The 27,953-nt window shown below is 42.7% G+C and overlaps 1 protein-coding gene across 1 annotated transcript in view; it reads right to left on the reverse strand.

Moving 5' to 3' along the window:
* Positions 1–27,953, reverse strand: part of WWTR1 (WW domain containing transcription regulator 1) — a 119,886-nt gene that overhangs the window by 35,420 nt on the left and 56,513 nt on the right. Inside the window, exon 2 of the mRNA XM_069727625.1 lies at positions 17,877–18,013. Coding sequence (XP_069583726.1) covers positions 17,877–18,013 — 137 coding nt within the window. The remainder of the gene's footprint in view (positions 1–17,876; positions 18,014–27,953) is intronic.

A 27,953-nucleotide genomic window follows, 5' to 3' on the forward strand; every position in this document is an offset into this window, starting at 1 on the left:
AAACATATGCCTGTGGTTTTATGGACAGAAAAACGCACTTTATTTTTTACAACCCTTATTTCACTGCAGATGAGAGAAACAAGAGTTTGGCCTCTGTTCTCAGTCTTTTCATTCTGCCAGCAAAGACAGACGTATGTTGCACAGATTTCTGAGAAGCAGCTAAGGGAAGACAAGAAAATCTAGTTCTTTGGGGTTTTCTAAAATCTCAAGGGCAAGTGTACAGAGAAATCGGTACAAGATGGATTGCGAAAATCACATCTCACATTATATGTATATATTTAAGAGGTAAATGCAGGGAAAAACTGTATGTAACACCTAAGAGTGTGTCTAATGCTTACAAATTCCTATACTATATGGGAAAGTGGAAGGCGACATGGTTTATGTACTGTACGTGTCTATACAGACTGTAAGGACTCAGATCTATATATATATACGGTACGTATGTACAGGTCCTTCTCAAAAAATTAGCATATAGTGTTAAATTTCATTATTTGCCATAATGTAATGATTACAATTAAACTTTCATATATTATAGATTCATTATCCACCAACTGAAATTTGTCAGGTCTTTTATTGTTTTAATACTGATGATTTTGGCATACAACTCCTGATAACCCAAAAAACCTGTCTCAATAAATTAGCATATCAAGAAAAGGTTCTCTAAACGACCTATTACCCTAATCTTCTGAATCAACTAATTAACTCTAAACACATGCAAAAGATACCTGAGGCTTTTATAAACTCCCTGCCTGGTTCATTACTCAAAACCCCCATCATGGGTAAGACTAGCGACCTGACAGATGTCAAGAAGGCCATCATTGACACCCTCAAGCAAGAGGGTAAGACCCAGAAAGAAATTTCTCAACAAATAGGCTGTTCCCAGAGTGCTGTATCAAGGCACCTCAATGGTAAGTCTGTTGGAAGGAAACAATGTGGCAGAAAACGCTGTACAACGAGAAGAGGAGACCGGACCCTGAGGAAGATTGTGGAGAAGGACCGATTCCAGACCTTGGGGAACCTGAGGAAGCAGTGGACTGAGTCTGGTGTGGAAACATCCAGAGCCACCGTGCACAGGCGTGTGCAGGAAATGGGCTACAGGTGCCGCATTCCCCAGGTAAAGCCACTTTTGAGCTACAGAGAAGCAGCACTGGACTGTTGCTAAGTAGTCCCAAGTACTTTTTTCTGATGAAAGCAAATTTTGCATGTCATTCGGAAATCAAGGTGCCAGAGTCTGGAGGAAGACTGGGGAGAAGGAAATGCCAAAATGCCTGAAGTCCAGTGTCAAGTACCCACAGTCAGTGATGGTGTGGGGTGCCATGTCAGCTGCTGGTGTTGGTCCACTGTGTTTCATCAAGGGCAGGGTCAATGCAGCTAGCTATCAGGAGATTTTGGAGCACTTCATGCTTCCATCGGCTGAAATGCTTTATGGAGATGAAGATTTCATTTTTCAGCACGACCTGGCACCTGCTCACAGTGCCAAAACCACTGGTAAATGGTTTACTGACCATGGTATTACTGTGCTCAATTGGTCTGCCAACTCTCCTGACCTGAACCCCATAGAGAATCTGTGGGATATTGTGAAGAGAAAGCTGAGAGACGCAAGACCCAACACTCTGGATTAGCTTAAGGCCGCTATTGAAGCATCCTGGGCCTCCATAACATCTCAGCAGTGTCACAGGCTGATTGCCTCCATGCCACGCCGCATTGAAGCAGTCATTTCTGCCAAAGGATTCCCGACCAAGTATTGAGTGCATAACTGAACATTATTATTTGTTGGTTTTTTTGTTTGTTATTAAAAAACACTTTTATTTGATTGGATGGGTGAAATATGCTAATTTATTGAGACAGGTTTTTTGGGTTATCAGGAGTTGTATGCCAAAATCATCAGTATTAAAACAATAAAAGACCTGACAAATTTCAGTTGGTGGATAATGAATCTATAATATATGAAAGTTTAATTGTAATCATTACATTATGGTAAATAATGAAATTTAACACTATATGCTAATTTTTTGAGAAGGACCTGTATGCAATCCATACCTGTAAATAGTGATTTTGAGTGCGTAATCATGCTGGAAGTCACTCGACAAACAAGCAAGACATATTAAAAATCATTTGATCCTATCCAATTTTTGTCAGCCCATGAACAGGTCAGTAACGGAGTGTCGAATAACTTGTATGTACTCTGCGCTAATTAACTATCTGTAATTGGTCCAGCAAAATGAGCCATAAACCTAAGATAGAAACAAAGTGATCATACACTCTGCTGTAAGTAAAACGCAATAATGCATATAAATAACATATGGTACTAGGTACACAGTTTTTGATTAAAAAAAGTATAAAAGCCATTCCACCAGAGCCAAGGTGTACCCGGTTGGGACGGTAATAGCCTCTAGTATTAAAACCTTACAATGTGTCAAAAATGGCCTCAATGTGAATAAGGGCCGAACAAGACGGGGCCCAACTCATCCAAAATAGTATTTACTACGTACCTTATGTTATTATATGCACTATTGCTTTTTATTTAGCTGTAGCAGGATATATATTCATTATGTTTCTATCTTAGGTTTAGTCTGTTTAATGGGCAGTGTGAACACTTTCCTGCACATTGCATGTGTACCTAATTATACTCCAGTTGATTTATTTCGGTTTTGATTTAGGTTTTTGCCCTCAGCGCACACAACGGTTCGGCCTCCCCTTCTTTTTGCTGGGCATTAAGTTTATGTAGCTTCCCACTGCTGGGTGTGCACAGTTGGGTACCGGACCGGCTTGGCCTTTATTCACGTTGAGGTAATTTTCAACACCTGGTAATTTTTTAATACTAGAGGTTTGGAATGCCCTGACTGGGCTCACATTGGTGGGACGGCTTTTATGCTTTTTAAAAAAATCAAAAACAGTGTTTACTATGTAACCTATGTTATTTATATGCACTATTGCTCTTTACTTACAGCAGGGTATATGTTCATTTTGTTTCTATCTTAGGTTTTGTCTGTTTAATGCCCAGTGGATTCCCGCAATTAGGCAGTGGGGAGCTGGCTGTCAATCAGCATGAAATCAGCAGTCAAGACCCATCAACAGAGCAGAGCGGATGAGAAGCTGCTGCTCTGTGCGTGATGTCAAAGGAAGTCACTGAAAAGCCGTCAGAAGCAGTCTGTAATGGCAGAGATCGGCGCCGGGCGCAACAGGCATGTAGTTAGCAACAAGCTGCCTATTAGTTCTTAGGCACATTTAAAAAGTCCTGGACTACCCTTTTTAAATAAGAGATAAGGTTTAGTAACAGGAATGGCCAGTAAACTGTGTGCTAAGCTGTGCTGTTCCAGATCCATATACTGTTTTTATCTGGACATTTACACAGCAAATAACAGCTAATCAGTGGGGGGGTGCCAGGTGTCAAACCATCCCTCCTATGTTATACTGATCTCCTATCTTATGGATAGGTCATTAATGTGCTATTTAAGGACAACCCCTTTAAAAAGGCCTCAATTTGCCCTAGTAAAAATAATTGTGACCATTTGCGCATGCCTGGAAACAAGTTGAAGAGAAGACTGTAAAAGAATTATATGCCTGGACAGATAGTAAAGTCATCTAATCAATGTATGTAGGCTCCCATACACAGTCATCCAGTAAGGCTACTTTCACACTGGCGTTTTTTTGAATACGTCGCAATGCGTCGTTTAGGGGAAAAAACGCATCCTGCAAAGTTGTTTGCAGGATGCGTTTTTGCCCCATAGAGGAGTAACATTACCGTCGTGTTGTGGCGGACCGCCGGGAGCAAAAAACGTTAAATATAATGTTTTTTGCTGCCGACGGACCGCTTTTTCCAACTGCGCATGCGCGGCCGGAACTCCGCCCCCACCTCCCCGCACCTCACAATGGGGCAGCTGTTATGATCCGGTGACCTAGGAGCTGCATGAGAACACTCACTGGAGAAAGTGGCCACTGTACTGACCGCAATCCTGAACTTAACACCGCAACTAGAAGTAGCCGTGGAGTGTACCCAACACACCTAGACACCTTGTCACAGCCGGAGAACTAAATACCCCTAAAGATGGAAATAGGAATACTATCTTGCCTCAGAGAAAATCCCCAAAGGATAGACAGCCCCCCACAAATATTGGCGGTGAGTCAGAGAGGAAAAAACATACACAGGCAGAAAAACGGGATTAGCACAGGAGGCCACTTTAGCTAGATAGGACAGGATAGGACAGAGTTCTGTGCGGTCAGTATAAAAAACCCTTCAAAACATCCACAGCAGAATATACAAAAACTTCCTACATCTTTACTAAAAGATGTAGGAGCGTAAATCTGCAACTCCAGTTAATCCTACAATCAGAGCAGGAATAAAACTGAAACAAGCACACTGGCAGTGTGCCACAGAAACAAAAAACAAACACTTATCTTTGCTGAAATAGGCAGTGAGCAGGAGAAGCCAGAAAGTGATCCAACACTTCACAAGGAACATTGACTGCTGGCAAGGGCTAAAGGATCCTGCCCACTTAAATATCCCAGTCAGAATTGTAATCATCCAATACACCGGGCCAGGTCTGTGACTCAGAGACAACTGCATTCCCACCTACAACCACTGCAGGGAACCCAAGAGCAGAATTCACAACAGGCAGCGGATGCGCCGGAGAAATGCATCCGCTGAACCCGTTGTGCGGCGCATCAAACGCTAGTGTCGGAATCTCGGCCCGACGCACTGCGACGAGCCGAATCCGACGCTAGTGTGAAAGTAGCCTAACGTGGACACAGCATAGTGATGCAATAGCAAGCAAATCATTTTCAAGCAACGATGCAAGATCTTAGGGATTTGCCTGAAAATAATCTGCTAAATCACAGTAATAAGCTTTTCTACAACATCTTTGTTTGTTTCAGCCATACACGATACATGTATATCAGTTTACCCGTGCATTTCATGGACATCCAGACCCTCCCAGGACCTCCCAAGATCTCCAGACACTCCCGTGGCAGGAAGATAAACTTAAATCCAACTTCCTCAACTTTTTGTTTCACTGGAAATTTCTGGCATCAGCTTACTCCCTTTTTTTTTTTACTGAAAACACATGTACACTCAATCGAAACGAGCATCCATGTTTATCAGGGAGTCGGAACAGATAGCTGATGGCTAAGCAAGTGTCTGGTAGACAACTATCCAGTGTTGTTGACCAACCTAAGTAACAAGGGAAAATATCCAGAATCAAAATGTTCATAAAAAACAATTAAAGAGGTTGATGTAAAAAATAAAAATAAGGCTGTCCTCTATCACAATAAGTGCCAATATTATCCATGAGCTTAACTGAAGTGAATAGGGATGGGCTGCAATACCACATACAGTATAGAACTGATCGAAAATAGTGGCACAGTTTAAGTGAGTTTTGTTTAGAACATAAAAGAAAGAAGATATATCATTTTATACCGACAAGAAAATGTTACTTACCAAGATTCAAAGCATGGAAGCATTTTGGAAACAAAAAGCAAGCGATTAGTTTTTCTATTAACAACATTTTACTGTATTGATAATTAATATGTATTATACAGACTACACGGTATAATTACAATGCAAAAACTGCTGGGCGTCAATAGGAAAGCAATTATATTCTATAGATGTGGGTGGCAGCACATCCCAACACGTGTACCAGTCCGGAAAGCCGCAGTCTACCATAGGGAAGCGATGCTGACCGTGGCCATAGCAGTACCTAGATATTTCAGTATGGGGCCACACTTGGCAGTAAGAGGGGAAAGCACAGCACAGCGGTGACGTCACCGCTGTGCTCTGCTTTCACTTTACGGCCGGCAGTCAGTGAGTGCGGGAAGCAGACGGCAAGGGACCTGACGGACACCGGAATGTAAGTATGTACTGTTTTTTTTTTTTTACATTTACGCTGGTAACCAGGGTAAACATCGGGTTACTAAGCGCGGTCATGCGCTTAGTAACCCGATGTTTACCCTGGTTACAAGCGAACGCATCGCTAGATCGGTGTCACACACACCGATCCAGCGATGACAGCGGGAGATCCAGCGACGAAAGAAAGTTCCAAACGATCTGCTACGACGTACGATTCTCAGCAGGATCCCTGATCGCTGCTGCGTGTCAGACACAGCGATATCGTATGGATATCGCTGGAACGTCACGAATCGTACCGTCGTAGCGACAAAAGTGCCACTGTGTGATGGTACCCTTACTTTTTTCTCCCAGAACATTATCACGCCTGTCTATAGAGTATGTTGGCTATAGTAGCTAGCAAATGAATGGGCCGCTAGATAAGCCCATAGTTAAGAATCACGCTGTTCAAGAAAAAAAGTTGAAGTTGCATCTCATTTCTTTTTTTATTTATTAAGTATTTTAGCCTTTTGTTACATTTTTTATAAGGACTATTTATATTAAAAAAGTGACAACTTTCAGAGAGTTCTACATTTTAACAACATTCTGGAAGTATTTTTACTTGTTGATTACTATGTTGTGGTGGATTAACATGTTGTAGTGGTATGCCCACTAGAAATTGCAAAACTTATCCTCTAATGCAGGAGTGGACACAGACATGAGGGTCCCGCTGAAAAAATATTTGATATAGCAGTCCTATAATTTGTCATAGCACACCCGTTTACGTGTCTGTGATGGATGCTGCTCATTGCTTTGGGGTTGATAGTGAACCCGCTTACCGCTTGGGCAGGTTGCACCAATGATATGTCCACCACCGCACTAATCCTTTTAAGGCAATATTTTTTTTGGGAGGGTCTCTTTAAGGATAGGGCATTATTCATGTATGTTTTTGCAACATATCTACTTTGTGTGAAGATATCCTAAAAGCAACCATGACTATGAATAAGTAGTGGTAACATCGTGCAGATGTTCAGAACCTAAAGGGGATCAAAACTGACCAAGGTAAGTCACTCGATAGGATGGGTTTACCCATTCGGGCTGCATCATGGACATACATTTAATGGGCTGTGGACACATTCAGGATGGGTTTTTAGCCTGCGGACGTTTTCATTTTTTGACAGCAAGCAGAGATCCTGACTATGTTGAAGAGTAGGATCACACGAGAATGTAAAAAAGAATTCAAAATGTCATCCAGAAGAGTGAGATGATTCTTTTCTCACTAGTCGGTCTGCATACAATGTGATTTTTTTCTCAGCAGCTATTAATCCTTTACCATTTACAGTTTCCTATGTAATAGAATTGTAATGTATCCACAAAAAAACGGGTGCTGTACTACGGCTCCATTTGGTATCCAACTACTTTTGGCACCCATAGACTTAAATTAAATGGGGGAATCTCATCCAACACACATAAGAAACTAGTGCATGCCCAAATTTTTACACATTTAGATTGCGCAGGGCCCAAAAATCCGTGTGAATGAGCCCTAAATGTGAGCACAACACCACTTTCTCTAAAGCAGAACTTCTTTGATTTTGTCTTTGGAGTGTGGTTGTTTGGGTGTCTGTGCTGGCGACGGGCCATGTACTGCCCAACAGACTTAGCACGCAGACAGAAAATAAATATATCGAATAAGAATCTGGCAACCGGTGGTGGAAAAGATAGGTTAAAAGGTGGGAAAATAAAAGGGAGATTTTCCATTTTCGTCCAGCAGTCTATGAAGCCAACATAACCATTATTTCATGATATCCTCTTTAAACAATAGGATATTCTCCTCCTTCCAGCAGCAGGATGTGGAAAAGTCTGTCGCATGTGTTTATAACATCCAGAGCCGCTTACTGAAACTGCTCATTGTTTTGGGGTTTCCTGACCATTTCGTTTCTGATAAAATGGAGCAGGTGCAATACCTTAATGCGAGCACAGCTCAGATACAATAAATCTGGACGTCCGGAATTCTATATTTTAAATACTTTAGAAAACTTTACCATTTTAGAATTATGGTGGCTGATAAAAAAAAAAGCCTATTACCAAGGCCAGGGAGAGACGAGCATATGAAAAATCATCTGAGTTTCAGCCAGAGAACTTGGAAAATTTTCAACTGCTTGTAATCCTTGTGCCATCCACGTGTCTGTTTTTTTACATCTGTGTGATGTCCGTGTTCAATCCGTTTCCATACGTCTACATTCAAAAAATGTACATGATCAAATACTTTCCTAGGTTAATAATGAATTTTTTTTCTACGCCCCCATAGACTCCAATGGGCGAGTCTCATCCAAGATTTCCTCACGGACAGTTGGACCGAGAGAAAAATCAGTCATCTGGGCAGCAATATGCCCTCCAATGCTTAGGACATACTGTCAGTTTGGCAGATTGACCGCTATTAAAAATACACCTGCGCTTGAACTACAGAGTAATTTTAACCCCTTCATGACCCAGCCTATTTTGACCTTAATGACCTGGCCGTTTTTTGCAATTCTGACCAGTGTCCCTTTATGAGGTAATAACTCAGGAACGTTTCAACGGATCCTAGCGGTTCTGAGATTGTTTTTTCGTGACATATTGGGCTTCATGTTAGTGGTAAATTTAGGTCAATAAATTCTGCGTTTATTTGTGATAAAAACGGAAATTTGGCGAAAATTTTGAAAATTTCGCAATTTTCACATTTTGAATTTTTATTCTGTTAAACCAGAGAGTTATGTGACACAAAATAGTTAATAAATAACATTTCCCACATGTCTACTTTACACCAGCACAATTTTGGAAACAAAATTTTTTTTTGCTAGGAAGTTATAAGAGTTAAAATTTGACCTGCGATTTCTCATTTTTACAACGAAATTTACAAAACCATTTTTTTTAGGGACCACCTCACATTTGAAGTCAGTTTGAGGGGTCTATATGGCTGAAAATACCCAAAAGTGACACCATTCTAAAAACTGCACCCCTCAAGGTGCTCAAAACCACATTCAAGAAGTTTATTAACCCTTCAGGTGCTTCACAGCAGCAGAAGCAACATGGAAGGAAAAAATGAACATTTAACTTTTTAGTCACAAAAATTATCTTTTAGCAACATTTTTTTTATTTTCCCAATGGTACAAGGAGAAACTGAACCACGAAAGTTGTTGTCCAATTTGTCCTGAGTACGCTGATACCTCATATGTGGGGGTAAACCACTGTTTGGGCGCACGGCAGGGCTTGGAAGGGAAGGAGCGCCATTTGACTTTTTGAATGAAAAATTGGCTCCACTCTTTAGCGGACACCATGTCACGTTTGGAGAGCCCCCGTGTGCCTAAAAATTGGAGCTCCCCCACACGTGACCCCATTTTGGAAACTAGACGCCCCAAGGAACTTATCTAGATGCATAGTGAGAACTTTGAACCCCCGGGGGCTTCACAAATTGATCCGTAAAAATGAAAAAGTACTTTTTTTTCACAAAATAATTCTTTTAGCCTCAATTTTTTTCATTTTCACATGGGTAACAGGATAAAATGGATCCTAAAATTTGTTGGGCAATTTCTCATGAGTACACCGATACCTCACATGTGGGGGTAAACCACTGTTTGGGCACATGGTAAGGTTCGGAAGGGAAGGAGCGCCATTTGACTTTTTGAATGAAAAATTATCTCCATCGTTAGCGGACACCATGTCGTGTTTGGAGAGCCCCCGTGTGCCTAAACATTGGAGCTCCCCCACAAATGACCCCATTTTGGAAACTAGACCCCCCAAGGAACTTATCTAGATGCATATTGAGCACTTTAAACCCTCAGGTGCTTCACAAATTGATCTGTAAAAATGAAAAAGTACTTTTTTTTTCACAAAAAAATTCTTTTCGCCTCAGTTTTTCATTTTCACATGGGCAATAGGATAAAATGAATCCTAAAATTTGTTGGGCAATTTCTCCCGAGTACGCCGATACCTCATATGTGGGGGTAAACCACTGTTTGGGCACACGGCAGGGCTCGGAAGGGAAGGCGCGCCATTTGACTTTTTGAATGGAAAATTAGCTCCAATTGTTAGCGGACACCATGTCGCGTTTAGAGAGCCCCTGTGTGCCTATGCATTGGAGCTCCCCCACAAGTGACCCCATTTTGGAAACTAGACCCCCCAAGGAACTTATCTAGATGCATATTGAGCACTTTAAACCCCCAGGTGCTTCACAGAAGTTTATAATGCAGAGCCATGAAAATAAAAAATAATTTTTCTTTCCTCAAAAATGATTTTTAGCCTGGAATTTCCTATTTTGCCAAGGGTAATAGGAGAAATTGGACCGCAAATGTTGTTGTCCAGTTTGTCCTGAGTACGCTGGTACCCCATATGTGGGGGTAAACCACTGTTTGGGCGCACGGCAGGGCTCGGAAGGGAAGGCACGCCAATTGGCTTTTTAAATGGAAAATTAGCTCCAATCATTAGCGGACACCATGTCACGTTTGGAGAGCCCCTGTGTGCCTAAACATTGGAGATCCCCCACATATGACCCCATTTTGGAAACTAGACCCCCAAAGGAACTAATCTAGATGTGTGGTGAGGACTTTGAACTTCCAAGTGCTTCACAGAAGTTTATAACGCAGAGCCATGAAAATAAAATAAAAATTTTATTTTCTCTAAAATGATTTTTTAGCCTGCAATTTATTATTTTCCCAAGGGTAAAAGGAGAAATTTGACCCCAAAAGTTGTTGTACAGTTTCTCCTGAGTACGCTGATACCCCATATGTGGGGGTAAACCACAGTTTGGGCACATGTCGGGGCTCGGAAGTCAAGTAGTGACATTTTGAAATGCAGACTTTGATGGAATGCTCTGCGGGCGTTACGTTGCGTTTGCAGAGCCCCTGATGTGGCTAAACAGTAGAAACCCCCCACAAGTGACCCCATTTTAGAAACTAGACCCCGAAAGGAACTTATCTAGATGTGAGGTGAGCACTTTGAACCCCCAAGTGCTTCACAGAAGTTTATAACACAGAGCAGTGAAAATAATAAATACGTTTTCTTTCCTCAAAAATAATTTTTTAGCCCAGAATTTTTTATTTTCCCAAGGGTTACAGGAGAAATTGGACCCCAAAAGTTGTTGTCCAGTTTCTCCTGAGTACGCTGATACCCCATATGTGGGGGTAAACCACTGTTTGGGCACACGTCGGGGCTCAGAAGGGAAGTAGTGACTTTTGAAATGCAGACTTTGATGGAATGGTCTGCGGGCGTCACGTTGCGTTTGCAGAGCCCCTGGTGTGCCTAAACAGTAGAAACCCCCCACAAGTGACCCCATTTTGGAAACTAGACCCCCCAAGGAACTTATCTAGATATGTGGTGAGCACTTTGAACCCCCAAGTGCTTCACAGACGTTTACAACGCAGAGCCGTGAAAATAAAAAATCATTTTTCTTTCCTCAAAAATGATGTTTTAGCAAGCAATTTTTTATTTTCTCAAGGGTAACAGGAGAAATTGGACCCCAGTAATTGTTGCCCAGTTTGTCCTGAGTACGCTGATACCCCATATGTGGGGGTAAACCACTGTTTGGGCACATGTCGGGGCTCGGAAGTCAAGTAGTGACGTTTTGAAATGCAGACTTTGATCGAATGGTCTGCGGGCGTCACGTTGCGTTTGCAGAGCCCCTGGTGTGCCTAAACAGTAGAAACCCCCCACAAGTGACCCCATTTTGGAAACTAGACCCCCCAAGGAACTTATCTAGATATGTGGTGAGCACTTTGAACCCCCAAGTGCTTCACAGACGTTTACAACGCAGAGCCGTGAAAATAAAAAATCATTTTTCTTTCCTCAAAAATGATGTTTTAGCAAGCAATTTTTTATTTTCTCAAGGGTAACAGGAGAAATTGGACCCCAGTAATTGTTGCCCAGTTTGTCCTGAGTACGCTGATACCCCATATGTGGGGGTAAACCACTGTTTGGGCACATGTCGGGGCTCGGAAGTCAAGTAGTGACGTTTTGAAATGCAGACTTTGATGGAATGGTCTGCGGGCGTCACGTTGCGTTTGCAGAGCCCCTGGTGTGCCTAAACAGTAGAAACCCCCCACAAGTGACCCCATTTTGGAAACTAGACCCCCCAAGGAACTTATCTAGATATGTGGTGAGCACTTTGAACCCCCAAGTGCTTCACAGACGTTTACAACGCAGAGCCGTGAAAATAAAAAATCATTTTACTTTCCTCAAAAATGATGTTTTAGCAAGCAATTTTTTATTTTCTCAAGGGTAACAGGAGAAATTGGACCCCAGTAATTGTTGCCCAGTTTGTCCTGAGTACACTGATACCCCATATGTGGGGGTAAACCACTGTTTGGGCACACGTCGGGGCTCGGAAGGGAAGGAGCACCATTTGACTTTTTGAATAAAAGATTGGCTGGAATCAATGGTGGCGCCATGTTGCGTTTGGAGACCCCCTGATGTGCCTAAACAGTGGAAACCCCTCAATTCTAACGCCAACACACCCCTAACCCTTATCCCAACTGTAGCCGTAACCCTAACCACAACCCTAACCGCAACACACCCCTAACCACAACCCTAACCCCAACACACCCCTAACCCTAACCACAACCCTAATTCCAACCCAACCCTAACCCTAAGGCTATGTACCCACGTTGCGGATTCGTGTGAGATTTTTCCGCACCATTTTTGAAAAATCCGCGGGTAAAAGGCACTGCGTTTTACCTGCGGATTTACTGCGGATTTCACCTGCGGATTCCTATTGAGGAATAGGTGTAAAACGCTGCGGAATCCGCACAAAGAATTGACATGCTGCGGAAAATACAACGCAGCGTTTCCGTGCGGTATTTTCCGCACCATGGGCACAGCGGATTTGGTTTTCCATAGGTTTACATGGTACTGTAAACCTGATGGAACACTGCTGCGGATCCGCAGCGGCCAATCCGCTGCGGATCCACAGCCAAATCCGCACCGTGTGCACATAGCCTAATTCTAAAGGTATGTGCACACGCTTCGGAAAACGCTGCGGATCCGCAGCAGTTTCCCATGAGTTTACATTTCAATGTAAACCTACGGGAAACAAAAATCGCTGTACACATGCTGCGGAAAAACTGCACGGAAACGCAGCGGTTTACATTCCGCAGCATGTCACTTCTTTCTGCGGATTCCACAGCGGTTTTACAACTGCTCCAATAGAAAATCGCAGTTGTAAAACCGCAGTGAAATGCGCAGAAAAACCGCGGTAAATCTGCCATAAATCCGCAGCGGTTTAGCACTGCGGATTTATCAAATCCGCTGCGGAAAAATCCGCAGAGGACCAGAATACGTGTGCACATACCGAAACCCTAACCCTACCCCTAACCCTACCCCTAACCCTACCCCTAACCCTACCCCTACCCCTACCCCTACCCCTAACCCTAGTTCTAACTCCAACCTTAGTGAAAAAAAAAAAAAATTCTTTATTTTATTATTGTCCCTATCTATGGGGGACAAATGGGGGGGGTCATTTACTGTTTTTTTATTTTGACCACTGTGATAGATTATATCACAGTGATCAAAATTCACATTGGAACGAATCTGCCGGCCGGCAGATTCGGCGGGCGCACTGCGCATGCGCCCGCCATTTTGGAACATGGCGGCGCTCGGGGAAGAAGACGGACGGGACCCCGCCAGGATCGGTAAGTATAAGGGGGGGAGATCAGGGCACAGGGGGGGGAGATCAGGGCACGGGGGGGCGTCGGAGCACGGGGGGGAGGGATCGGAGCATGGGGGAGAGTGATCGGTGTGCGGGCGGGTGGATCGGTGTGCAGGGGGGGTGGATCGGTGTGCAGGGGGGGTGGTTCGGAGCACGGGGGGGGGATCGGAGTGCGGGGGGGTTTGATTGGAGCACGGGGGGGTATGATTGGAGCACGGGGGGAGCGGGCAGGAGGACGGGGGAGCGGAGCACAGGACGGAGGGGAGCGGGCCACAGATCGGGGGGCTGGGGGGGCGATCGGTGGGGTGGGGTGGGGGCACATTAGTATTTCCAGCCATGGCCGATGATATTGCAGCATCGGCCATGGCTGGATTGTAATATTTCACCATTTTTTTAGGTGAAATATTACAAATCGCTCTGATTGGCAGTTTCACTTTCAACAGCCAATCAGAGCGATCGTAGCCACGAGGGGGTGAAGCCACCCCCCCTGGGCTAAACTACCACTCCCCCTGTCCCTGCAGATCGGGTGAAATGGGAGTTAACCCTTTCACCCGGCCTGCAGGGACGCGATCTTTCTGTGACACAGCATATGCGTCACAGGTCGGATTGGCACCGACTTTCATGACGCATACGCTGTGTCACAGGTCGGGAAGGGGTTAAAGCTGCTTTTGGCATTGTCAATAATGGGGTCTAGATCAGTCGGGAGTTCATGTGCTGTATATGAGTAGAGGAGAATAAAGGCCTCCATGCATATTAGATGGATGCTGGCTGATGATGGTTCGGCAGGCAGCCTGATGATGGTTCGGCAGGCAGCCAGATGATGGTTCGGCAGGCAGCCTGATGATGGTTCGGCAGGCAGCCTGATGATGGTTCGGCAGGCAGCCTGATGATGGTTCGGCAGGCAGCCTGATGATGGTTCGGCAGGCAGCCTGATGATGGTTCGGCAGGCAGCCAGCTTTTCCATACCAATGGTTGTTCAGCAGAATGCTCCTACTTTCTCTATACGACAGCCATCAGACATGTCTGGTGGTAGCTTATTTACAGGAGAGCATAAAGATCCGAAGTCTGAAATCGGACATACCGGATCGGTAAATCCTCTGGCAATCAATTTGTCAGGACCGCCATACACAGTTTATTAGCCAAACCCATTGATATAGTTGGGTTCGGCCAATATAAGGGGGAGGGCTTAAGAGTAACATCCATCTTAACTTTTTATTTAGCAATGAAAATAAGCAACTTTGTGTTATATCTTATCAGAAAAAAACTGCTTCCCTTTCCTCTTGAATTGTTCTTTTACTCTAAATTCATGGGTAAAATCTGTATCTGTAAAGACAGATTTTCATTTTAGCAAGAAACGATGGATGTTGGTGTTTTTAAAATTCCATAAAGAAGGGAGGAAAATGGATGAGCTGGAGGCAGACACAGACAATCTGCTGCAAGTTCTCCAAAAACTACTCTTACAGTTCTCCATAGAACTTTATGAGCACCAATTGTCATCTATCTCGGTAATGGGAAAATCTGTTTTCAATGAGGACAGATTTTCCGAATGAAATGAGAACTTTGAGGTTGAATCATCAGTCAAGGAACGCAAAAGAAGAAGATTTTTCTAATAAAATATATTATAAATTTTATTATTTTCATGAATACTATTCATTTAGGAAAAGCGAATAAAAAGAGTTAACTCTTTAAGCAAAAGCCAGCCACCTCTGTGGGCGGCTTATCTCCAGGGAGAACAAATCTATCCTTCTATTCAATGACATCATATTTCAGAATCTGAAGGCCTTCATACACATTAGATAATTGGATGATTTGGCCAACTAAAACTAATGTGTATGGGGTCTTGAAGATTGATGATTATTTCAACATAATTGACAGCCCTTGGATCCTCATTCTTTCAAACACTTTTTTCACTACGATCTCCAGTACAACAATTATACTTGTACTGTAACCTGCTGTAATGATGCCAACAGCCAGAAACATTCCTCGATTTGTCTTCCATAGATCATCGCCATACAGACCATTTGGAGTTGAAGCATGGTATTACTCACTTTTATAATGTTCCAGAGTGGAATGTGTAATGAGATCACCCACCAATGTTAGGACCAACTGATACAAACAACTGCTCAGAAGCACACTAAAATATGACGCCTACAACCTGCTGCTCCCCAGACCTCACATTACTGCAGTTTAATATGGACTCTGTTCTTCATGTCTAGATTTTTCACTTTTACTCTACCGGTCTACTTCAAAAGAAACGACACTTAATCTGGTATTTTACCGTCCGAATAAAACAAAAGCCGCAGTACAGTCATTACTGGCATCCAAAATTAACATCACCTAATTGCTAACAGATGGGGTTTGGGATAAACACTCCGTGTTTTCGAAAAGTCGTTGAGAACAGCTTGCCGTAGAAGGAAGCAAAGAGTCGGGAAGAAAGCAGGTTTCGCGGCTTTGGTAAAGATTACGTGACCTCTCCCCTGAGGTTTGTATTTGCTCGCAGTCATGTAAGGATGTGGTATTGCTTAGTCACATTCATATTATTTTGATAAAATGTTTATAAGTGCTTATGTGTATTCGATCAATGCCAAGATGGAGTACGAGCCAGGGGGCCAGACGGTACGAAGCACACTACATTTTCCATGTTATAAATAAGGATTTCAGCTCCAGACACACATGTTCCCCATTATATGTGGAGGATCAATCTCTCTGAGCCAGGGAATGGCAGACCTTCAAAAGAAAGACATGTTCCACTTCCAAGACTAGGAAGGGAATCGGGAGGATAAAGACATAGGTGTAGGCTGCCATTTCTTTCAAGATGGAACAGTTCAAAGTGGGTTCTGGGGTCCTGGCCAAGAAATTAGTTTAACTCGATCTGCATTTTTCATTATTTTCTTGAAAAGTCTACTAGGATGCTGGCAAGGCCTGCTCTGGCTCCAATGCAACTGGAAATATATGTCTGGTTAGAAGTATGAGACATCTGACTGAGAAGCCATAAACAACTGCAGGCCATGGAGTAGACTACTTTTACTAAGGCTAGGGTCACACAACCGAAACAATCGGCTAGATTATGCTAGTCACACCCTGATCAGAGTTTGATCCGATTTTCTAGGATGTGGAGACTAATAAAAAAAAAATCCATCTTCTGCTTTTTGTCAGTCAGTGAAAATCAGAAAGCATTCGGATGTCTTCAGAGTAAGGTCCAATTTTTTCCACGGACCCACAGATATGAATGGCCGAGTGTGATCCAATAATTGGAGGCAAATCGTGCATGCTGTGATTTTTTCCTTGGACCAACACGGTCTGAGGTAAAAATCAGAGATTTCGCAGGTTACAAAAATGCAAATTCGTTTTTAGAGTCTTTCCACAGCGGAATCGCATGAAAAACACATCTAATCCGCACCCAAGTCTATCAATAAAATTTTGTCAAAGCCAAATACCAGGAAGGATCAAAAACAAAGCAGCTTTATTTAAAGCATGACATACCAACAAGAGACAAAAAACACAGTGTCAAAAATGCAATAAAAACACATGTTAAAAACGCACACAAAAACGCAAGTAAACTAATTTAAATAATGGGTGCAGAAATGGTGCAGAAATTCTGCAACATAAAAAACGCACCAAAAGCTCATTGTGGGAACGTAGCCTAACAGTCCAAAGGCGGAAGACAAATCAATCAGCTCATGAAATCTGAGTTACTTTTCATGTCTGCAAAGTAATAAAATGGAGCATAGAAATATACAGAAGAGCTGTCACCAATCACATAGTGACGTCATGTGTCTTATGCTATTACGTGTAAGGGGCAAGATTTATGAAACTGTTTAAAAAAGAACATTTTTTGCTGTCCACAGCAACCAATCACATTGCAGCTACGATTTCTCAAGAGCACTATAAGAAATGAAAGCTGTGCTGCTATTGGTTACTACAGGCAACAAAGTCTACAGGGGCCTCATTTATCAAAACTCTCCAACAGTAAAGCTGCCCATAGCAACCAATCAGTGCTCAATTTTCATTTCTGGAAAATAGTTGAAGAAATGATTGGTTGCTATGAGCAACAAAGCCCGTTTTGAAGTTCTGATAAATAAAGAGCTATATAATTATAAAATATAATTTATTAAAAAATTTTATGTCTCTTTTCTGGAGTAGAAAAGTCACAAGCTTTGGAAAATGTTATATCTGAGCTAAAGCTACAGCTCATATTGCTGACTGCTCATAGTAGCCGTAGCCCATGGAGGCTAGAGACATTCTGGGCATTGGTTGCCATTTCAGAGGTTGGTACATGTAATGCCCATCAGCCATTAGAAGGTGTCAACCACTGAGGACGCCCGAATGTTAATATTGGTCTACTGGCTAGCACGGTACAGTGTCAGGAAAACATACCTAGGTTGGGCTGAGACATTGCCAGTGATCTCTGACTTATCGGGGTAGACGTGGTAACAGGATGGTGGTTCATATGAGGCATTGGCTGTGTCATGGTCTTGCGGGGGTCTTGCCATGTTGTAATTTTCTCCATGTGACTGTAAGAAAATAGAAAGAAATGAATATGTTAATACTGAACAAATAACTGGTTGGAAAATAAATAATAAAAAAATACTAGTCTAGTCTGCACTAGTCTAGAAAAACGTAAAATGGACCAGACTAATGCAGGCTGCAATTATTTTCACACCAACCAAGGGTTTGTGTGAAAAATCTCAGGCGTGCAGAGGCACACAGGTTATCATTCACAGCACACTGACCCATCATTTGGCCATCTTATCATGGGCTTAAGGCTACGTTCACACTGAGCATTTTTGAAGCTTTTTTATGCTAATTTTCAGCTGTGTTTTTCAGTACCAGCTAGGTCTATGAGATTTCAGAAATCTCATGCACACACCTTGGTTTTTTTGTCATCGGTATTTTGTGCTTTGCATGTTTTTGGACAAAGAGAATATCACTTCTTTCAGCGTTTTTCACCCACTGAATTTAATAATAATAATAATAATAATAATAATAAAAAAAGATTTAAAAGACGCACCAAAAATGCCGCAAAAAAACGCAGCAAAACTTGCATTTTTGCCGCAGCATCTTTCCTCCCAATCACACAGTTTTTGCTGTAGATAAAAAAGCGCAGCAAAAAACGCCTAGTGTGAACTTAGCCTAAAGATCGCTTGAATTTAGGATTTGTTCTATGTTGCATTGGAGTAAACTCTTGTCTCTTGTGAAGCGGCAGCTTTTATTTAATGATAAATCACTATTTCTCTGTATAGGCAGCCCCAGGAAACAGAAAGAAATGTAGACATGAAAAGTCTGAGGCTTTTGTTATGCAAACATGTTGCAATTACAGATAACAGTAGTCAGACACTCAAAGTAATGGCCACTGGTGCCAAGGTAGGGGCTTTGTCACTGAGAGGATAGAGCTGATCTGGTGACTCAGTCACATCAAAGCATGACCACCCTCTGGGTAACTTGGGGAAGGATATGTCAGAAAACTCAAACTTATGAAGGTTTGACTCATTTAGTGCACTTTACTGACTGACAGCTCGCAATGTGCCAGAATCCTGCTGAGACACCCACTTCATCCAGCAGAAGCTCTGGCAGGAGTGGAGAGATCTACTGACGCTGCAGTTGAGTAAGCGATGTGTCATTCTGTGGAGCACCAGAAATAATGACTGGATTATATACTGTGCCATTTCCCTTTCTGAGATGTGTGCAACCCAAACCATTACACATTAACGTTTACAGAGATGGATCCTGTACCTTCACTACGTCCTGTACACACTGTCAGTGAGTACAGCCTCACATTTAAAGCTTTGTAACTAAGGCTAGATCTGAGGTGGAAGGTAAAATTAGAAGTTCTCCTAAATGTACTTTTAGAAAAATCTGATTATTATAACTGGAGGAGACAGAGACTATTGTTGCGTTAGAAGCCTCTTTGGCGGCTCGTTGGCTTTACCCGAATGCTATAGAATATTGACTGTGATTTTTAGAAAGGTGAGACAGGTTGGTGTTCCCTTAAGGCTACTTTCACACTAGCGTCGTTTGGGATACGTCGCAATGCGTCGTTTTGGGGAAAAAACGCATCCTGCAAAGTTGTCTGCAGGATGCGTTTTTTCCCCATAGACTAACATTAGCGACGCATTGTGGCGCATTGCCACACGTCGCAAACCGTCGTGTGATGGTTGCGTCGTGTTGTGGCGGACCGTCCAAACAAAAAAACGTTGCTTGCAACTTTTTTTGAGCGTCGTGTCCGCCATTTCAGACTGCGCATGCGTGGTCGGAATTCCGCCCCCACCTCCCCGCAACTCACAATGGGGCAGCGGATGCGTTGGAAAAATGCATCCGCTGCCCCCGTTGTGCGGCGCTTCCACAGTATGCGTCGGTACGTCGGCCCGAAGCACTGCGACGGGCTGAGTACGACGCTAGTGTGAAAGTAGCCTAAGACACTGATTGAACACCTCACTGAAGAGGCAGGCGCCTGCATCATCCTATCATGGGTGTATGTATAATACTACTACTTCACTAATCTGTCACTGCCTGAGTATTATGGGGCTGAACAGTACAAAAGATTCTGCACAAGTCGGACAAAATCATCAGAAACTTGGATTTTACATCTGTAAAGATCCTTCAAAGTCAATAACAGTAGCGCGTACCATCCCTACGACAGTGGATATGCCAAGGTGTATCTCCAGTCTGAACATGGAGTTAAGTAATCTCATTCCTCATCTCAGTCTGCGTTATTAATCAGATTAAACAGAAAATATCCTGTGTCAACATTTGTTAGTTTAATTGCTAATATTGTCTTTTGGCCAAAGTACACCGTGAAAGTGTGCAAAGAGGTGAAGTCAAGTTTCCGTATGTCTTATCAATGTCTCTGGCGCAATAGATCAGATGTGACTGTTGGGCGACAAGACATGTTAAAGCCTGTTCATGGTGCGCTGAGCTTTGCAGATCCATAAACACACCTAGTCTAGCAGGAGGTTACCTAACAGCTGCAAATGTTACCCGATGAAAAGACGGAAACTCTACCCAGCCTGCCCGCACCTCTAGGACATGGAGAAAAACCGGCTATTCTGCCAGTGAGAACGAAAGATAATGAATCAGGCAGGAGGAAGTGCAATAACAATCCGGGTTCAGCCAAGTAAACTATTAACAAAAAAAAGAGACTGCACCATGAGATCCAGTCCCTAGTATTCACTAGGATCTACTTTGGTAAAACTAACTTAGGGAACTGATTATACTAAACTGGCAAATATATTGACATCATTGTAATTGCTCAATGTATCAGGTAATAGCGCAGGAAAGCTACAGGGTTCTCCACAGCCGCAGCGGCAGAATCCAATTCTGGTACCTGTTTCCATGAGCAATAGCATCCAATTTTGAGAATAGGAGTGTTAGCAAATTATTATTGATGCAGTTTAAAAACGCAAAATTTGTGCAAATTTGTGAAAAGTAAACAATTTGAATTTATCAGATTGCACTGAATTTGGTCTCCTTTTTTTCCTGTGTAACCCACATAAATAGTCCTTCAGAGACACAACATGACCTGACTGAGCCTCTAACACAAACAAAACAGAAAAAGGAAAACAAAAGATAACATTACTATTCCGCCACATACAAGGAAGATACCAGCTGCAATGGTGATTATGACACTCTACTGATCTGGAGTCTCCAGTCTTTTCTTGGTTAAATATCTAAAGTTGGCAGGATTACAAGGACCACCCAGCACAAGGACATCTCCTCTGATCATTCTTTGAATACAGACAAGTCAGATCCAGGAAACAAGACACAAACATCATATTAAAAGACGACATGACCGGTGAGTTTTTGGAACAAGGTGTTGTGTGTATATAAGAGGAACAATGCTATTATGAATTACACCTTACATTTTCATCAGTTTTCTCCTTTTCAGGTGACAGCTCTAATTTTCAGTTTTCTCTGAGCTAGTAGGTGGGAATCAACTGATATGAGGTTTTCTCTACAAAACACACTGATTCATAAGGGATTCTAGGTCTACCAAGTACTGAGCAGTGGAATGTGCATCCAGCACTGGGGTGTGACAGACACAATAGAAAGCAGCAACGTGATCTTTGGGTCTCCCCATCTCACTCTGCCTCACTCCTTCTCCTTCATAGACTTCAATAGGCGTCTGTATCTGATCATAGTGAGCTGCCGTTATTCTGGTCTTTAGAAAGAAAGATTTTAGCTGTATTTCAGAGTGAATGATGTGTTCAGGAGTCATGGGGCATCCCCCCATGAAGTGGCTCATAAGTGGAGAAAGTAGCATATTTTGCTGATAAAATATATTGCAAACTTTCCTATATTTACTTGTACTATTGATTTATGCACAGTTAGTTGAAACAAGGGACCATTTAAGTCATTCATTTTAGGAAAATATGGTGTTTAATAAAGCTTTTGACAGTATCCATCATTGTGTCAAAATTCTCTTAGGACTGTTATTCCCACCGAGCTCCAATTTTCACTCAAGGGCTTATGTAATATTCGAGACAGAACAAGCAGTAGTCGGCACCTTGAGCGATGCGGTTAGTAGTTGGTTAGGTGTATGGCATTGTTTACTAGCACCATAACCTTTACTATGAGGCCTCATCACCTCGGCATATGTCTCATTTCACAGCCCAACACAACACAACACAATACAATTTCACTGGTTCCTCTTTAGGACAGAGTTAAAAAGATCCTGTTGTGTTCCAAAACAATCCTGTCTGGCCGCCTTGCGGTGATGCGGCCACCGACAGAAAATAAACGTACATCTTCCGTGCGGCCGCTCCCTTCCAATCATAGGGGCGGTGCAGGGAGCGGTTACAGTCACTGCTCAGCATACAGTGACCGCACCGTAATCACTCCCCGGAAATTTCATTGACAGCAAGCTCTGCATACACACAAGGCACGCATAGCGAGTGTGAATGTAACCACCCTCTTGGCTGCAGGGAGGATATAACTTCATTTTCTCCCTGTAGCTGCGGCTCCAGTAAGGATTTTAATGCCATATACCTGCAATTTAATCCCATATCTGTGGTGAAATAGTGTTTTTGCAGCCAACAAGTTCTCTTTAGAGGGTCTGTCTCAAGTTCTTATCTTCAGTAGTGCACCGCTCCTCTGCGTTTCAGCTTCCTGTTTGCCGGTGGGGCGGTGTGCTCTTGGCAGAGTCAGCAATGGAAGAGCGATCCAGCCAATTTCAGAGCAGAGCACGTAAGCCGCATAGATAACAGCTTGCAGGCACCCATATTGCCTAGGAAACCGGCTACATTTGAAGTGGCCAGTAACCTAGGCCATAAGCAATATACTACAGAATTAAAATGCAATCTGTTCTGGAGAACAGAGAGAATTTTTAATAAGAAGTAAATTGCAAAGTTGCTTGTTTTTATAAGCGCTTTGCAATATTACCCAATTAATTAGATGAGACGAGCCCTTTTAATTTATGATGGATTTTGCTATGAGACCTCACTGAACAGCAGTGAACACAGAGAAAGAAAACTAAAGGGATATAATCAGCTACCTTGTAACAGTCAGCCTGCACCTTACACAGTAATTATACGTAAAGCATGGCCTCCTGCTTGAACAAGCCCTTATTTTGTTATTTTTACGCTCTATTCTATATTGGTGCATCCGGGACGTAGCGTATATCTCTCAACAGTTCAAGTCACATTAGCGCATTTGTGAGAGGCTCAACTGTTCCCAATCTGGAGTGTCAAGAAGAACCAGTAACTCCTCACCGGTGACCTACTTATACAGCTGTAAATAGAATGATGATGTTGATTACGATGAAACCTACAATCTGGTTTGTGCAACACAAGACACAAGGAGGTGAGACGCAACACAGACAGAATATAAAGTGTCCACCATGGAATATTCACAGGGTAGGATGCAGAGGACTATAGAACATTTCTGTTGCTGAAGAAATAGAATCAAATAAAAATATTGCTTTAAAAGTGTTGTTCAGTAAAACATAAATGATGTAAAATTGCATAATAATAATAATCTCTTTATTTATATAGCGCTAACATATTCCTCAGCGCTTTACAGTTTGCACACATTATCTTCGCTGTCCCCGATGGGGCTCACAACCTAAATTCCCTATCAGTATGTCTTTGGAATGTGGGAGGAAACCGGAGAACCTGGAGGAAACCCACGCAAACACAGGGAGAACTTACAAACTCCTTGCAGATGTTGCCCTTGGTGGAATTTGAACCCAGGACCCCAGTGCTGCAAGGCTGCAGTGCTAACCACTAAAAAGTAAGTTATCTACCTTGTCATCCCCTCCACTCCTGGATTATGCAGCTGGTTTCCTGTGTCAGTATAGGATCAATGCTATTTTAGAAGGGGGCTGGCTGACTGCTCCATTCAGTAAGCCAGCCAACCTCGCAATCGCCAGCTCTCCTTCATTTCACCAACCGTGGCACAGACAAAGATGGTGGCCGGCTACTGAAATGATCAGTCATTCATACACAGCGCTCATCATGTGCTGACACACTTAGTTTTCTCTTGTGTCGTGCACAGGACCAGAAGTAGAATTTCCAAACCCTGGACCTGAGATGATAACTACTTACTACTGGAGCACCTGGTATAATATATAAGTAAAATAATTTACTTTTTTTTACATATTACGTATATATATATTTCTTGAAGTGGACAACATGTGCAGTGTGACGGGATTAATCCTTCGTAACTATTTATAGTTAATTATGGGCAGGGTTCTTCACAGCACAGATGGCCATGTGAAGACTGGAGCAACTGTGGAGAACGTTATAATGGAGACATACAAGGAGGCCACATGTGCCATGAGCCTTAGATAATAAGATCCATGGAGAGAAGCTATTATTTCTATTTTTATAAAGTGTTCATGTATCATTAATGTATGTCCGACTGCTACAATAAACAATTTTATAAGTCCACTGTACAGCTCTCTTATAAGGAACCTGTCTTCTTAAAGCGGATCTGGTGGGCGTTATGGCATTGATACCTCCCATTTCTTTAGAGAAACAGGCTGCTTGTTTTTGAGCTGTATAAAATATGGAAAACTGTGGACAGAAAAAAAAAACAATGTAATGGACTCAAATCTACTCAATATATTGTTTTTCAAATGTTTTTCTCTGTGTATCCATTGACCGTAATGGGCCAAGGTAGTCCAAAAGAGAATACTTAACCACCTCTATGTCGATATGTCCCGTTTTCTTTAAAGGCCAAATATTGTCATCCACCGTGCTTCTGTATCCTCCAAAGAACATGTTTACGGTGATAGACGATGATGAGTATGATATTTCTACTCATTACAATCAATGGGTGCATTACGTAACCACAATGCTTTATATTTGCATACTTTAAACACATATTTTACATGGAGATGAAGAATTTAACATACTTCAGTTTTTCTAAATATGGAATCAAAATTTGGTGTGAAAAGATTAAACGAGTGTCGCCTAAATCCGCCAATTGCTTGTGTGGCGGTGTACCAACTTGCCCGATTGGCAGATAATAGGAAAAAGAACAGTAGGCATGTTAAATTTCAACATGCCCAATTGTTCTGTTCTCCCCAGTGTCTGCATACAGTACCTAGAGCTGGTCACAGACAGAAGGTCCAGTACCCAAGAGGAGAAGTACCAAGAGATATCTGGCCAAATATGTTTTGGTGTCTGGCAGAGATATTTTTCCCCTTTTGGGAATTTCTATGAGGGTGTAGGCACTTATCTCATGTGTATGGAGACCTTACTTTAAACAATTCCCCTTTGAATAAATTGCGGGATAAAAGTATTACAGTTCTTCAATTTTTTTTTATATTACAATGTCGGAATAGTGGTAGTGGCCAATCTGAAAGCTGAAGTCACAAACAACTGCACAAAGTGTCAGTAACTTGAATTGTCGCCGACAAACAAGTAAATCAAATGACTAAAATAAAGCCTGTATAGACCTGAGCTGCTCCAGCCGGCCCTGACTTCTGTCCACCGAGGTCCCTATTGTATTGATCTAGTCTAGTGTTATTATCACAAGATACAGAAACCTGGGTGGGAAAAATGGATAATCATCACAGTGTGCAAAGTGACAATACTGAAGGAACACTAGACCTAGATTTGAATGATTGTATTTGTAGATGCCTTCATCTGTATGATCCTGAAACAGTCAAGGTCCCCATGAAGATGAGATGGCTGTCGGTTGAACAATCAGCCACCTTAGCCGACTGTCCCATAAACAGGAGCCTGTTTACTCCATCTATAAGAAAGCTGCCTGGTAATAGATCAGCTTATCTCTAGAACAATGCCACTATCAGTCAGAAACTGGACACGTCCGACTGACATCACCCCCGAACAGCTTTTGGCCGGTGACCCCATGCACGTTAAGGTACTGTCACACTGAACGATATCGATAGCGATCCGTGACGTTGCAGCGTCCTGGCTAGCGATATCGTTGAGTTTGACACGCAGCAGCGATCTGGATCCTGCTGTGATGTCGTTGGTCGGAGCAGAAAGTCCAGCACTTTATTTCGTCGCTGGATCTCCCGCAGACATCGCTGAATCGGCATGTGTGACGCCGATTCAGCGATGTCTTCACTGGTAACCAGGGTAAACATCGGGTTACTAAGCGCAGGGCCGCGCTTAGTAACCCGATGTTTACCCTGGTTACCAGCGTAAACGTAAAAAAAAAAAAACACTACATACTTACATTCCGGTGTCTGTCCCCCGGCGCTGTGCTTTCCTGCACTGGCTGTGAGCGCCGGCCAGCCGTAAAGCACAGCGGTGACGTCACCGCTCTGCTTTACGGCTGGCCGGCGCTGACAGTGCAGGAAAGCACAGCGCCGGAGGACAGACACCGGAATGTTAGACTATAGAACCTGTCAATATTGCGGGTGCGGCCAATGTTATTCTGATGGATATGGGATCCAGTCTTGTAGAAATCTTGTGGAGAACACACGGGTTAATCTCCTACTGGTCAGTACCATCTTCAGCGGAAGTACCGCCCTTAGACAAGGGGGTTGGGCTTAGCAATAATTCGCCTACTGCCACTAGTTGTCTTGCACCCACACACAGGAGATCTCCGGGGTTTATGTGTAAATTGTGGGGAAATTTCCCTATAGCACGATATTAAATGGACCGATGTACTACACAGATAGGTCAGGTTGTGTTCAGCAGGGACTCGGTGTAGTCACTCTCTATTCTGCTTGTAGATGATTGGGGGATCTTCCCTCTATTAATTTGGAAGTTCTTAAAATGTATGTCTCAAGATAAATTGTATAAATTGCAAATTACTTGTAAACCCCCCAGAAATTTTGTAATTTACCGCTTATAAAAAATTCCCTAAATTCTGTCACCGTGTTTTTGCAATCTAATCTGAGAGCAGCATAATGTGGAGACAGAGACCTGGTTCCAGCAATGTGTCACTTACTGGGCTGTCTGCTTTAGTTTTGATACAATCACAGTCTTTTGAGCAGGATGTTATCACTAGAGGACTAGTAAGCCTGCTGCCATGTAGTCCCCATATATATATTCATGAGCTCTGTATAACCCCGCCTCTACCACTGAATGGCAGCTTTCTGCCTATGCACAGTGTACACAGAAAGCTACCAATCAGTGGTGTGGGCGGGGTTATACATTAGGAGAAGCGGTGGACCTGTAGCAGGGAAAACTGTGATTTTATAAAACTAGCAACCCACTAAAGCATAATTCACTGGAGTAGGCGTCTCTGCCCCTACATCATACTGCTCTCAGATGAGTTACAAATGCCCTTTAATAACAGAGTGATTTTTCATTCTATAGTGTAGAGCTCATTTCCTAGGTTACCGACCACCCTGCAGTGTCTGAGTGGCCAGGAAAGGAGTGTGCAGCCCTCGAAGGCTGTATGCTTTACCTCTGACCAGTCTAAGTGCCACTGTGCTTTTCTAATCATTAGTGCCTGTGGAAAAGATGAGAACAACACTTTAACATGGCTTTTAAAGATGTATTTGTTGCTTTTTTTTTTAAATCAGAAACGTCTTTCATCTTCTTAATACCATAACTGTAAAATTAGATCAAAGCTAAATTTCATCAGAGCATCAGCAGAAAAAATACAAATGATTGTGATGAATAAATCTTTGAATTACGTAACTAAAGTGAGAGCATTTCCAGAAACTCCAATAGAAAGCGAGCCTTTGATTTACAATGACATTATGTCTCGTGCAGTGCAGGATCCTACATCTGTCCATGTATAGCACAAAATGACAAAATCAAGCGCTTCCATAGAAAAATAACCCATGAGAGGTGGACTTATTGCCAATGGTAAAGCCATGTGTATTCGAGGCTGGACTCGGCACAGGAACTTTCTGACTTCCTGCTCACACAACACTTCCCTTCATCCAGCAATGCTTCAACTGGAGTGACATCAATAACAAGTCTGTTCTAAGCATGCCATCCAGTGTAGGGTGGCCTTTGAAGAAAATTGGCAATAAGCTAAAATTACTGGTCAAGTGAAAGCATAGTAATCTTACCAGTGTAG

This window comes from Ranitomeya imitator, chromosome 5 (assembly GCF_032444005.1).
Source record: "Ranitomeya imitator isolate aRanImi1 chromosome 5, aRanImi1.pri, whole genome shotgun sequence".
NCBI lineage: Eukaryota > Metazoa > Chordata > Amphibia > Anura > Dendrobatidae > Ranitomeya > Ranitomeya imitator.